Source organism: Nymphalis io, chromosome 2, assembly GCF_905147045.1.
Source record: "Nymphalis io chromosome 2, ilAglIoxx1.1, whole genome shotgun sequence".
Lineage (NCBI taxonomy): Eukaryota > Metazoa > Arthropoda > Insecta > Lepidoptera > Nymphalidae > Nymphalis > Nymphalis io.
Window position 1 is genome coordinate 10,945,993 of NC_065889.1, and position 15,460 is coordinate 10,961,452.

The 15,460-nt window shown below is 31.0% G+C and overlaps 1 protein-coding gene across 1 annotated transcript; it reads left to right on the top strand.

Annotated features, from left to right (window-relative positions):
- Positions 1–3,467: 3,467 nt before the first annotated feature.
- On the top strand, positions 3,468–8,555 carry LOC126773477 (peptidyl-prolyl cis-trans isomerase). Its single transcript, XM_050494433.1, has 5 exons — positions 3,468–3,760; positions 3,953–4,138; positions 4,651–4,854; positions 6,284–6,456; positions 8,381–8,555. The coding sequence occupies exons 1-5, from the start codon at positions 3,551–3,553 to the stop codon at positions 8,523–8,525; spliced, it is 918 nt and encodes a 305-aa protein (XP_050350390.1). The 5' UTR covers positions 3,468–3,550; the 3' UTR covers positions 8,526–8,555.
- The last annotated feature ends 6,905 nt before the right edge of the window (positions 8,556–15,460 follow it).

A 15,460-nucleotide genomic window follows, 5' to 3' on the forward strand; every position in this document is an offset into this window, starting at 1 on the left:
TTTTAATTTTAATTATGAATATACGTATTTTTGATGTCGTATCTATACACACAATGACTTTTCCTGATTGATTCATCAATGCAGACCATAGGAGTGAAAAACGTGAAATTTGGCAGTTAATATATTTTATGCTGTAAACACCCACGGAGCAAGGATTTATTGAAATTCCACCCCAAAAATTTAAAATAAAGGAATAACGATTGTATGAAAACCCGTCACTTTTTAAGTTAGAAGCATTAAAAATTCATATACAAGCTTCTGGGTATAAATAAATATGTATTTCAGTGTTTTTTAAAATCTACCCTCTAACGGGGTAAAATAGGGGTTGAAAGTTTGTGTGGGAATTCAATCATTTTAGATGAAAGAAGAACGATATTTAATATTAAAGCTTCTGAGAAAAAATAAATTCACATTGAAATTGTATTGAATCTTGAGAACGAAGATGTTATGTCTTTTGTGCCTGTAGTTACACGGGCTTACTCATCCTTCAAACCGGAACGAAAAAGGATTGCTGTTTAGCTGTAGAATATCTGATGAGTAGGTGGTACCTACCCAGATGGGCTTGCACATAGCCTTACCACCGTTTACAAAGAGGTGCTTCGATTATTAATTATAAATAAAGTTTTCAGGGAGTTGAATACTTTTGTTTAACTTGAGTTTGAAAGAATAAAAAAAAATATTGGTACGCTGGCTCATTTACAGTACTAACTATATGCAACGGCGTGGATAGATGCCGGGGTATTTAAGCAACATAATCATATAATATTCTAGATCGGAAGATTTATATACAAAAAAAATTCTTCATGCCATTTAAGTCACTATAAAATACATTAAGTGAAACTACAGGGATTCACAGTAAGTCCACTGATTATTATTAAAAGAACCCTTAACCTTACTTTTTTCTAACCAGAATGACATTTCATGCTTCTTATTTTAAAATCATAGACCTCCATCATTTATCATAAGCGCGAGCGAAGCCGCGGGCAACAGCTGGTTATAAAATAAAACTGAATTAAACCAGAAATCCTTTAAGAATATATTTTTTATCTAGATATATTTATTACAGCTCATTAATCAAATACTTATTTATGGCTAATTTAATTTAATGTCCATATCCGGCTAAACCTGCAGGATTCCCGCCATTATACCTACTTTATCACTAACGTCAATTTGCACTATCGATGCAGATCTACCTACTGTTAATTATCTGTAACAGACTTCAGTATTCGAGGCAATCATTGATTACAACCCTAACGTGCGGCCTTGTTAAGGCGATCGCTTCAAATATTATCTATGTATGAGTATTCAAATGTACGTTGATGTATCTATTTAAATTATTATGTGTCTTCATTCATTCATCGGGAAATGAGTGGAGACTCGTCCTGATTGACCATAGCCAATATATTAATTTCTAAAATTAATTTTAAGTATTCTGGTTACTTGAAAAAAAACTAGAAATTTATATTTTACTAGTGTCCGCCCGCGGCTTCACCCGCTTTTGTGGAGGGTGAGTATAAGCTCTCTTTTGCGTTTATAATATTAGGTAGGATAAATACATGTAGTAAATCCGCACTTTATATATTTCACTCAGATTAATCGTCTGCATAAATTGGAATAGGAAACGTATTAGTAACGGTCAATTTCACATATGATGTGTGGTAATACAGACGAAAATTGGCGCAATAATTGAGTGAGAAAGTACTTTTATAAAAATATTTGTAGGTGACTGGCAGGCAGAAATATTGGATTGCATTATGAAAAAAAACTTAATTATACCTACATGATATGTAGTTTTGTTGGTTTAATAACGATGTTTTATATAATTCGCTATGACAATGGGGCGGGACTTTGTCAAAGTTATCGAAAATGACAGCTCGAACGAAGGAATGAAAATCTGAAAAATAATTTTTCAACTTCGACAACTCTAAAAGTGTAATAAGATTTTAGCAGATTATGTATTTATGTAAATATTTACTGCGCGGGTCTCACTTCCCATTCGTTCCCAAAGTCGGATCCCATTCTGATCGCGCGTGGATTACAACATCAAATACTATTAACATGTTATGTACGTTTACCAACACTTCATGGCTAACACTACCAAAAAAGCAATCAAACAAACAGTCTATCGATAAACGATACATATAAGTTTTTATAAGTTTATATATAAGGATTACTTACTTATAAAAATTGATCTTTTTGTCATTATTGATTTGACATTCGAAAGAAAAAGACAGCATTGTTTAACTAATTAAACGATAAACAACTTTTAGTCTGTTTAGGGCCGTAAGCTATTACTTGGTTCAATTAATGGAAAAAAATATGTTCACAAGCTTATATTGATGTTATATAAGCCTTTCATTAAAGTCAAACAAACATTCTGTATTATAACCTCAATTATAACTGCCATTATAATAATAAAAATGGCGTTAAATACAGTTGTGCGCGTAACAATCTTGGAGGAAAAAATAATGATACCCCCTGGAAACTAGTTACAACCGGACTAACAATAATTTTGTATGTTATGCATTTTGTTCTTTTTGTAGGTTTGAAGCGTACTTTTAATAGAATTACTTAAAACATTTTTCATTTAAAATTATACTGATTTGAACATTTCAATAGTGTATGTATCTTCAAAAGTCTATGTATGTAATATCTTGTCTATGGTTTGTTTGTATTATTAGGTAGATGAATAGGTATTTTACATTATCTAATAAATTTATTTCGAAGATATCGTTACAATAAAGCTTATTCTCAAGGTAGGTAAAAGTTCAAGAAATTAATACAAAGGGAGATAAAAATAAACTTACACAAAAGGCGTTATTACAAAAATAATAATAAATAGGTATTCATTTAGATGTTAGATAAACATATTTTGAAGCCAATTAAGACGACTAAAATTTCAAAATTTTGGTGCAAAATCAGATGAATAGTGATTAAAATATTCAAAAATATATAACGCAAAAGATTGAGTTAAATAGAATTGTAACGGAATGAAAATATAAAACGAAGTGGTTAAATTATCTTTATGATAGTAAAAAAAGTGAATTTGTATTATCTTTATGATAGTAGTATTGACTAATCGCACTAAACTTTTTTTTATAAATGTTCTATATTATATTCATAAATAAAAAAAGACTGCTGTACTTGTTTTCTATGCAAAATATCTATAATTTCGGCTAAATATCAATCTTGAAAAGTAATATTTGTGGGTACGTAGTTTCATTTTTTTAGATGATTGTGTTGTTTTATAAAAAATAATTTGCAAAGGAACTAGAGTTAGGTAATAGAACACAAAAATGCATCTGTATTAAACAATAGGCTTAAAGTGCGTTTAGTTTACCTGATCTCTAAATTAATAGTTAGTAAGTTTTATTTTAATTTTAATGGAAAAATATTTTCCAAGTATAAAATATTTTATCTGTTATGTTGCCTTAAGTCAACTGACGTTTGTCATTTTATAGTAAACATCAAATACTGTTTTAGGTTAGGATACAATTTGCCGAAAATATAACTTTATTTTTGTAAATATAAATAATAGAATAAAATAGACATGGCTAGCAAGCCTAATTCGAAGAGAACGATTTACGTTGGTGGCTTAGCCGAAGAAGTCGACGAGAAGGTTTTGAATGCTGCGTTCATTCCATTTGGAGATCTTGTTGATGTTCAAATTCCTCTAGATTATGAGACAGAAAAGCACAGGGGATTCGCTTTTATTGAGTTTGAAAACGCCGAAGATGCTGCTGCTGCTATTGACAATATGGTATGTGTAAATAAATCACTTGGCACTATAAAAGTTTCTAATGTTGCTTTGGTATATGAATTATTGTGTTTTAAGTTACTTTCAATGGTATTCATAACGATTTAACGGACTATACTTTATAGATAGGTATTGCAAAGGCCATAAAAACTTTTACGTTCATCATTAAAATTTAAATATGTTTAACCATTCTAGAATGATTCAGAATTATTTGGACGCACAATAAGAGTTAATATAGCAGCTCCACAACGCATCAAAGAAGGTTCTACTCGGCCGGTTTGGTCTGAAGACAGCTGGTTGCAGAAGCATGCTGGTGAGACACTAAATGTTAACAAGGAAGGTGAAGAAGATAGTACAAAAGAAAATACAGAAACAGGCAGTGTAAGTAAATAAAAAATTTACTAATCATTTTTCGTAACAAAGAATATAGCTCTAATGCTATGCAATGCATAAATATTATTTGATAACTTAGTGCCCTAGTCCCCAAGGAATATTACCGAAACCTCCTCTCTTTAAACCAAGAAAATTTGAGTGATTATAATAATTAATATTGGTAATTTTTGTACCTAACCACAACAACATAAGCTTAAGCATACTCTGTCTATAGGAATATCAACCCTTAACTGAACTAACTATTTGTAGAATTAATTATAGATTTATAATTATAAATATATTTATAATAATATCAATACATAGATGAAACAACTTTATAGCAAGATTGCAAGAAAATAACTTTTATTTTAAAATAAAGTTAAATATAAAGTAAACGTTTTTTAAGCTTTGCAACAATATGATAGTAAAACTTTAACTCCAAAAAGAGATTGCAGAGTTTGTAATTCTATTTAATAAAAATATTTCACTAAATAAATTATACAAAACTGTTTGATTTCTAGGTTGTTCCCACAAAGCCTATAGAAAAACGTAATCCCCAAGTTTACTTTGACATAAGTGTCGGGAAGCAGGAAATAGGGAGGATAATCATGATGTTGAGAGCGGATATAGTGCCAAAAACTGCAGAAAATTTCAGAGCCCTGTGTACTCATGAAAAAGGTTTTGGTTACCAAGGTAGCAGTTTCCACAGAATCATACCAGACTTTGTATCCTTTTAATACTTCTAAAATCTGAATATGAATATATGTGTATAGTCTATTCCAACCACAAGAGAAGTATTTGTAAATTTCAGGTTTGTTTATCTATATTCCTTCAATTGCAATATGTATATCTACATATATATATATATAGATATACATACATATAAGTCAATTAACATGGTCGGTCATGACATGTCTGTTTAAGTGCCATATTCTTAGCGTTATGGGTGATAGCAGTATATTTACAACTATAATAGTTATGTCCTTAATAATATCGAACATTTTGATAGAGTAGTGACCTACTCTATAATTAGACACTGCTGCTCTTTATTCTGTTTATTATACAATGATTAACAAACACTCTTTAAAAATTTCTAAAAATTCTATTATGGTACTTGTATTTTTATACTGTTATTCATTGTTTGAAAAAGCGAATTAAATGTATAACATTGGGTTTCGGGTTCAACAATGCATTTATCTTTCCTGTGGGTTTTTACTAAAATGTTTCTTCAAAACCCATTAATAGGCTTATCATATTATTACTTGTCAGTATTTATAGATAGCTTTTTTATATAAGTGGAAGTTTTATGTTTGTATTATAATTTGGCAAAGCCGAGATGGCCTAGTGGTTAGAACGCGTGAATCTTAACCGATGATCGTGGGTTCAAACCCAGGCAAGCACCACTGAGTTTTCATGTGCTTAATTTTGTGTTTATAATTTATCTCGTGCTTGACGGTGAAGGAAAACATGAGGAATATATTTCATTGAAATTCTGCCACATGTGTATTCTACCAACCAGCATTGGAGCATTACCTGGTGGTAGGGCTTTGTGCAAGCTCGTCTGGGTAGGTACCACCCACTCATCAGATATTGTACCGCAAAACAGCAATACTTGATATTGTTGTGTTTCGGTTTGAAGGGTGAGTGAGCCAGTGTAATTACAGGCACAAGGGACATAAAATCTTAGTTCCCAAGGTTGGTGGCGCATCGGATATAAGCGATGGTTGACATTTCTTACAATGCCAATGTCTAAGGGCGTTTGGTGTCCACTTAACATCAGGTGGCCCAAATGCTCGTCCACCTTCCTATTCTATAAAAAAAAAAAAAAGTGTGGTGGAATAAGATTCAAACCTTCTCCTCAAAAGGGTGAGGAGACCTTAGCCCTGAAGTGGGACATTAACAGGTTGTTACTTACTTACTCTTTCTTATTATAATTTGAATTGTTAATAACTGATAAATTATATTTGATATGATTTAAAATAACTTCCCAAGTTCTTTGTCAGTTGTTCTACTTGAATAAAATACATTTGTAAATGACAAATCAAATGTGTTTCTAAGAGGTGATATTTAAATGAACTATATTTTAAATTTAATACTTTTATCGATGAATCCTTTTGTATTCATGCAATAAAATCCTTAATAACTAGTAACCAGATGTGTCAAGGCGGTGATTTTACAAATAATAATGGAACAGGTGGTAAATCGATATATGGGCGGAAGTTTGAAGATGAAAATTTCACATTACAACATACAGGACCGGGTATTTTAAGCATGGCAAACTCAGGACCAAATACAAATGGCTCACAATTCTTTCTATGTACAGCTAAGTAAGTATAATTTAAAAATATTAGTTCATTATGGTTTATTGTAGATTTTACTGGTGGTAGGGCTTTGTGCATTCTTGCTGGGTAGGTACCACCAGACGAGATCAGACCACCAGACCACCAGATCAGAAATCAGAAAACAGCAGTACTTGATATTGTTGTGTTCTGGTTTTTAGGATGAGTGCGAATTAAAGGCACAAGTGACATAACATTTTAGTTCCCAAGGTTGGTGGCGCATTGGCGATGTAAGCGATGGTTAACATTGCTTACAATGCAAATGTTTATGGGCGTTGGTCACCACTTACCATCAGGTGGAGTATATACTGGTTTGCCTACCTATTCTATATAAAAAAAAATATTATAAAGATCTTTTTAAACATTTTCGACTTTATAAATGTTGTTTAGTGGGTGATTTAAACAATACTGTCTTCTTCTTTCAAATGTTAAATGAATGATTGAAACAGACATTGAAAGTTATCAAATTAACATCTGCTACACAATGTTTATGATAAGATTGTCAGATTAATCACCAGAGAAATGTTTATGTTAATATCAACAATTAAACTATTTAATAGTATGATGGCAATAAAAAAAGTTTTGTTTTAAATAATGTTAACAGGTAAGGTTTTATATTTTTTTAAGTTTGGCAATACCAGCTTGGAAATATAAATATGACATAAAATGAGTTCAAATTGTTTATATATTTATTACATTAATTTTTACTAGCGAAACAATTTATATAGGTTTTAAAATATTAATTCTTAAACAACTTATTTAGTTATGTTTTCTGCAGATATTTATTGGATACCATGGTATAGATTGCAGCTTTAGATGCGCATTATGTAAAGGCTTAAATGCATCGAAAGATGTATATATGTTTGTAATTAATTTTAATTATAACTGACGTATAGTCATTACCATAAAACTCGTATCTTTCAGACATTTATGTTTTATGTGGGCAGAGGCCCGTAGCTTGAAGGGACTATCCCACTCAAAACGGGACGTACGGTCACGTTATTCATATGGGCGATGTAATAAGCTTGTTAATATAAAACAACTGTGTGTGCTACTGTATATATGTATAGTTTTTTTTTATATTTACGAAAGAATATATAATTTTTGTTACAATGGTTAATAATTTTGAGATAAATAAGATTCCATCTTGTTATTAAATTAACAAAAGGAGATTGAGAGCGAAGTTGCGTACACTACTTGTTATATAAATTTATATAAAACTTAAGGTTATACAAACGAGTTTGTTTGTTTGTTACGCCTTCACGCCTAAACTGATCACGTTCTCAGGGGTACAGAAAAGGACATAAGACATCTGACCCTTTAACTAGTCTATAAATGATTTTATTATATATGTATATATATATATATATATATTGGAGTCTACTACATATTCAATATATATATTGTATATGGTAATACAATAAAATTGCGCTGCGCACCTGGGCCCTCTGCAGGTTTCGAAATTTTCGCTATGATTTGGAATCCTGCCAACGTTGCCTGGAAAACCTATTCAGATATATATATATTTTATAATTCATATCACAAAATGAGAATCTCGTATAATATAAATATTTGTTCGTCAATTATGTTATTAAATATGCACTAAGCTCAAATAACAAACAACAGTTAAAAAATAGTATTCTTTTGTATTCCTTTGTATCGGCAATTGAAGAATAAGTGGTGTAAAAATACACCTGATCACTACATATTACAAAACAAAGTCCATTTGTAATTTGCACTTAAACCATTAGTCATATTTATTACGATATTAAAGTTTTATATTGAACCTTATTCTATCCGTGCGAAGCCGGGACGGGTAGCTAGTTTCCCATAAATTGTGTCTGAAGGTAAAATCAGTATTCTGTAATTCCAACATCCAATGTGTCATAAAAAAAAAAAGTTTTTTTTTCAGGACTGAGTGGTTGGACGGAAAGCACGTAGTCTTCGGCCACGTAATATCCGGTCTAGATGTAATGAAAAAAATGGAGAGATATGGATCTAAAAGTGGAACGACATCAGCTAAAGTCACTATAAGCAATTGTGGTGAATTACAATGATTGAAAAAAAATGTCTTTTAATTTTTATTTTTATATAAAAGGTAGACGGACGAGCAAATGGGCTACCTGATAAGCGCTGTAAGAAATATTAACTATTACTTACATTGCCAATGCGCCACCGACCTTGGGAACTATGTTATGACACTTGTGCCTGTAATTATACTGGCTCACTCACCCTTCAAACCGGAACATAACAATACCAAGTACTGCTGTTTTGCGGTAGAATATCTGATGAGTGGGTGGTACCAACCCAGAAGAACTAGCACAAATTCCTACGACTAAGTAAAATAATTGTAAATCTAAGTACACAGTGACTTTATATAGGAATATAAGTAGAATTGAAGAAAATCGTATCTCTCGAATCGGTTAATGGTTTTATAAAATTATATTAAATGTAAACTACTGTTGGTTTGAAAAAAGATTCTATTGTGAAGAACCGGCAAGTTCAACTCACTATTACAGGGCGAAAAGCATATGATTAATTGCGTATAATGTAAGAGAATTAATGCGTCAAACTTGGCATGCAAACAACTAGCCATTACAGTATTAATACGTATTTAGTAGAACACATCGCCACGCATATTACACAGTAATAGGCCTACATGTGTATAAGCTCCTTAATTGCCAATTCCAACTACACTTGCTCCGAGCGAGAGCTCGTCATTTTCAAATATCTGTTGAATCATTTAATGAAAACGAATTTTACTATTATAAAATTAATATTATTATTACAAGCTTTTTTAATTATCTAAAGAAAACATAGTAAAAATATTTTTTTACATGGAAAACCTTCATAATAATATACAGATATAAAAATTAAAAATAATTAAAGCTATTATACACATCACGATCGAGTGGAATGATGTCAAGAATATTATCAGAATCATCTTGTTGAAACGCAATTTTGTTCTCTGGATAAAAACCCCATTTTATTTTACGTTTCATTTGTATTGCAGTAATATTATAGCACTCCTATAGGTTCGTTTATATCTCTCATACCTGTAATTGTAAAAGTGTGAATGTTCCACTGCTGGTCTAAGGCTTCCTCTCCATTATTTTTGAGAAGGTTTGGAGCTTATTGCACCACGCTGCTCCAATGCGGGTTGGTGGAATACACATGTGGCAGAATTTCAGTGAAATTAGACACATGCAGGTTTCCTCACGATGTTTTTTGTTTCACCGTCAAGCACGAGATGAATTATAATCACAAATTATGCACATCACATCTTGCACCTTATATAGGTATAATACACCCGGCGTCACTTGCGTCATAATTCAGAATTGCTCAATATCCATTACCATAGTTCTTTCTTAAAAAAATTAAGGATTTTCATACAAACTTTCATCACAAAGTCAGAGGTAAAAGTACTTACATACCCAATATAAACACATAACGTATGTATGTCCGTATGTAAATTTTCATGGCGCTAGCTTTCTTTTAGCATATCCAGCATAAATTCTACTCATGCATAGCTTTTTGGTGAACTATCCATTAAAGATCGAATTTTAACTTTAAGATGATTTCATAGACAATTTACTGCTTTTTAACTAGTTAGATATATAGTAAACAGAATTCTCTTCTGAGAAAAGAGGTGTATAGTGTTTCAGCGATTTTATTTGTGCTATAGCAGTACAATTTAGTTTTAATAATAAAAATAATCAAAAATATTTTAAATATTGTTACTGATTAGAATTATAACTCTTAAAACATGTAGTTGTAACTACAATTGGCGTAACTCCCACGTTCGTTCAATACTTTTAATGTGAGCTTTGTATTCAAGTTTGAATAATTAATAAGCTCTTAATTGCGCTATACGAGATGGAGCTCTTAGGATTTGTTCACGATCATCATTCCCCTGTTTACATATCAATAATTTAGAGTCGGCAAAGTATCATACATTTTCCTAGTGCTATTGGTTATTTTATTTTGATATCCCATACTACGTTTATTGTTCCTCAACACAACAACCAAACATCTTTCACTTCCAACAACCAAAGCTGTATAAATCGTAAGCTCAGAATCGAATTATAGAAGTACAGGGAAAACTCAGCTGTGTCTGATGTAAACAACTAAATACAAAAACTTGAGATGAACAATACACTTACATTATAAAGATGATGTCCGTCTGATGATGATTCTGCTACAGTGATAATTCTCATAACCAACTATGTAGGGCATATTATAGTTCACAAGTGTATGCGCAAACAAATGGTGCGCTCTTTACTTCCTCATCTGATTTGAGTCGTATACTCTATTCCCTCAGTCTCATAATTCGATGGAGCGTAAATCCGATAGGTCAAAGTTCAGACAGTGTAAAAACTGCCAATTCCAGGCTATTACATGAATTAATGAATTTGACAAAAAAACCCTATGACTTTTTATTGGTTCGGTGTTGGAACCCAGGAGCGCAGCTATGTAAGTTAGGTATTCCAGACCAACTAGGCAATTATTAAACATGATAATGCTGTCACTTGTATTACCTTCTGATATACAAGTAAAGCTGTTGGTAGGGCTTTTTGCAAGCTCGTCGGAAGTCGTTGAAGGAGTCAGTGTAATTACAGGCACAAGGGACATATCATCTTAGTGCCCAAGGTTGGTGTCGGATTGGCGATGTAAACGATGGTTAACATTTCTTACAATGCCAATGTCTATGGGGGTTGGCCAATTACCATCAGGTATGCTCGTCTGCCCCATGCAAAAAAAAGAAAAGCTTTTCGACTCTGATAATATTTGCGATTTTCGAGTATAAGTAGTGGCGAAAACATTTTATTTATATACAAGGATTTAATTTCTCGAACAAAATCCTTTTACGGACTGTATAGTGCAATATGTCGCTAATATAATGTTTATAACAGAAAGCTGAACAAGCAAAAAACGAATTACTTTTTAATTTGATCGTTCTGGCTGGTGTATTTTTGGGACGTGTCCAAGAAAATGAAAAGCAATGCTTAGACGAGAAAAATGTTATCGTCTCGATGTCTTGGGAATCCTTTATCCGACATCGGAAAATTGATATCGGAATTGTAAACACTTTGCTTAACTAATACTTTTTTGTTGTTGTTTTATTTATTACCAAAAGCTATATCTATGTGCCGCATAAATTTATTCTATTGGAAATGGATTGATCCGTTGGATGTTTAAAAACGGTAATTTTATTATTTCTTTTACATAGAAATATATTTCTATAAACATGAATATGAAATTACCTCTTACATTTACACATTTGTCCTATTCATTCATCTGTCTAAATTTTTTTTTTCTTCTTGGCTGTGCTGGAAGAAATCTTGAACAATCTTGTGTTATGCTATTATAGTTATCTTTCGTATTTTTTTATTCCTATTCTGTTTTATTCCTATTCACACATATATTTTAAATAGATAAAATCGAATAAGAAATGTCTTGAGTGATGTATTATAATTATGAAATTAATTCTATAGTAAATTACAGTTTTTAAGATTACAAACTTATCATTTACACCATTTCCGCCGAACGTAACGACAGATTAAGTGCTACAAGCAGAATCGCTCTACAAAATGCAGACCACGTCCTGAGTCGAATTCCATCGCTTGAAGATACCGTCAATTTTCAAAGGGAGTCAATTATTCGTCTCCATCCCGGTTATGCTGTAAAGGCCAGAAGGACCAATGGCAATTACACGATCAGAAAAAAATCTATCAATTTATATATTTTAAAATTATTTACGCTTACTGGTTCGATTGTTCTCCGATTTCTTTTCTTAAAACCTGAAATTGTTATTTTAGCTGTTTTTCAACGACTTTTGCTTTTGGAATCACGAATTATTCGTCTATTATATTATCTATCGTAAATTTTCGATTTTGGACTTCGACCAATAGTGTTTTTTACAATGTCTGAAGAAAACTTGTAATCCACCCGAAATTCAAACTTCAAAGTTACACTTTTGACCCTGAGGTTTTTTTTAAATCCATGACTTAATGAACAGATACGTAAATATTTCGCTTGACTTTTCAAAAATATTTTGGTCACATTATGATGGACGGACCATTAATATATAGAACTATAAAAATATTCTTCTTTTTTTGCTGTCCATTCTTTTATTTATAGATATTCTACCGCAAAACAGCAGTACTTGGTATTGTTGTGTTCCGATTTGAACGGTCAGTGAGCCAGTGCAATTACAGGCACAAGGGACATAACATCTTAGTTCCCAAGGTTGGTGGCGCATTGGTGATGTAAGCGATGGTTAACATTTCTTACAATGCTAATGTTTATGGGCGTTGGTGACCACTTACCATCAGGTGGTCCATATGCTCGTCCGCCTTTCTATTCTATAAAAAAAGAGTTCAATTTCATAGGATTCATGGAAGTGACTTGAATCATAATATATTCTCTTTAATTATGAGAATCTATTTCTTGTATCTCCTTAAATACAAACATTATTAGTATTAATTGTACATATATTGTGAATATGTATTATGGATATAATATAAGTAATCTTTTAGTATGTTATTTTTGTTCGATAATTTTTATTTTTAATGTAATATTCCGTTTAAGGGACTTCTGTAATTGTATGTTACAGCCTTTATCGTTTCTAACGTCGTTTAAAGTGTCAGAAACACCTGTAAAGAAAATAAACCGTCCCTCTGGGCATTTAGCTCGCATTCTCAAAATTAAAATACAAATTTGTACTATCTTTGTTCATTTCAGCGAAAGAAATTGCTTTGTGCTATAGTCATGTACCTTGTATGTTTATAAGAGAAATACATTGTATTTATATAGTATAGCATTTAAAAAATTTAAGTTGTTTTTCGAGCAATTTTTGCGTATTAATTACTAAAATAAAGACTCATTGCAAGCGTATTTTATTTCAAATTTTTCATATTCCTGTGCATTTCAACTTATATTTGTAATTAATCTTTAAAGTATGTGGCGATGTCGTGATTCATGTATAATAACTATTAATTCATCTGATATATATATATAAAAATAAAATAATTATTTATATATATAAAAATAAGATAAGCAAAAATTAAATATTTTTTTTTAAATATGTAATATTGTATATAGTATTTTTTTTTTTAAAAAAAAAGAGGAGAGGAATCCTTTAGCCCAGCAGTGGGACATTCACAGGCTGTTACGGTACGGTACGGTATATAGTATCCATTTTATACGTTACATTTTGTTCATAACGATCATATATTTATCATGAACATTTATAATATGTAATGTATAAGATTAATAAAATACATAGCAAAAGCTTAAAGTGTACAGTATTAGTTTCGATAAAATCAGCCCTGAAACTAGTTCAAGAATTTTTCTCTATGCCTTGCAGTTTTAGATTTTTCAGCCACGCAAATTTGAAAAATTCACTCTGAATAGAATATATTTATAACCACATTTGAATTTCGACTGTATATAATCTCTCTCTTTATTTTATATTTGGAGCAAGTGGTGTGATACTAAAGGAAATCGGTTTTAGCAGATTTTAAGGCCAGTTGTCTTCATGACGCTAAGATTCTTTAGAAAATCTTTTGTTGGTTGGTGCACGCTTGCAATCACTGGTTGTGATAGAGTGTATCTATTATACTTAACCGGTACCTCCCTACCTCCCCGTTTATCCTCACGGAACGAAGATCTAATTTTTTTTTATTAAAACTAATAAATTATAAAAATAATTGGAATAGCTCAAATTAGACCATTCAACATGCATTGATTTTTAAATTTTAATTAAAGAATGATTGTTTTCTAATTTCATTTAATTTCAAATATTTTTATTATGAAATACATTATTTATTAATTTATTAATTTTGGTCTTTATTTTGTTATTATATAGTTTTTAGTAGTATTGTAATATGTATATCATTTATATTTCATTTTGTACTTCCAAATTGTGTTATATTTATTTTTATTTTATTTATCTTTTTTTCATTATTATTTAAGATGCTTAGTATCATTTTTGCATGTCGTGATTACCTATAAGTATGGCAGCTTTTACCCTTTCGTTTGTGTACTTTTAATTTGTAATTATTACCGCATGTCATATTGGTGATCCTAAATAAATAAAAAAAAAAATGCAGTACAATTATATAATCCATAATTATTACCATAAATCAATTCAAGATATACGTTGCTTATTTATCTCTACTCCTCCTTTTACTGGATTTGCTATACATATATGTATGTATATCTAAATACTCATACCTGTAATGTAAGACTCGACCCATTAATTGGAAATCGCGTAATTGATCCGAGTGTCGTGTCTAGTGATGTCGAATCTGAATCACTTCATCATACCCTGCGTTACAAGCGTATGTAATGGAATTGTCTGTTTATATCGCTTAATGTGGTTGCAAAGGTGACCCAGTGGATGCAATAGTTGGAATTGAACTACACCTTTAACTTTAACTGTTTCTTCAAGTTTTCCTTCACCGTTCAGCACGAAATTGATTATTAATTTAATAATGTTAAGTAACATTTAAATGTCCCAATGTGATTTGAGGTTTTTTTAAGCAGCAATAATGCTATTTTGTGGATGCATATAGACGTGACAAGATTTTTTGACATACCGTTTTACTCGCTATGAAATGAATTATAAACACAACTAATCTTTCAATAAGTAAATAAGTAAAAGTACTTAAATTAATGTCTCTCGTTTTATGTACATACATTATATATAGTTACTACATAAATATCTGCTCGTGGGATAATAAATGTTCAGCGTGCTTCAGCAATTCTTTGCTAACTTCATTCGTTCGAGAACTGTCTTTTTCGATATACTTTGACAAAGTTCCATCCCATTCTAATATCGCGCGAATTATGAAAAAAGCACTGGTATAGAACCCGCAAGAAGTCTGTTGTCTACAAACTCTTTATTAGTTTTATGAAAATTAACTGAAATTTTTCAGAATAATAATCAACTATTTAACATATTCGAAATGTTAATTAAGTTCCTAAT

Bases quoted from the DNA above. Each gene is read 5' to 3' on its own strand.
- LOC126773477 (XM_050494433.1), top strand. From the start codon at position 3,551: ATGGCTAGCAAGCCTAATTCGAAGAGAACGATTTACGTTGGTGGCTTA. The intron at 4,139-4,650 runs GTAAGTAAATAA...TTTGATTTCTAG, and splicing joins AAAATACAGAAACAGGCAGT to GTTGTTCCCACAAAGCCTAT. The intron at 4,855-6,283 runs GTATCCTTTTAA...ACTAGTAACCAG, and splicing joins ACAGAATCATACCAGACTTT to ATGTGTCAAGGCGGTGATTT.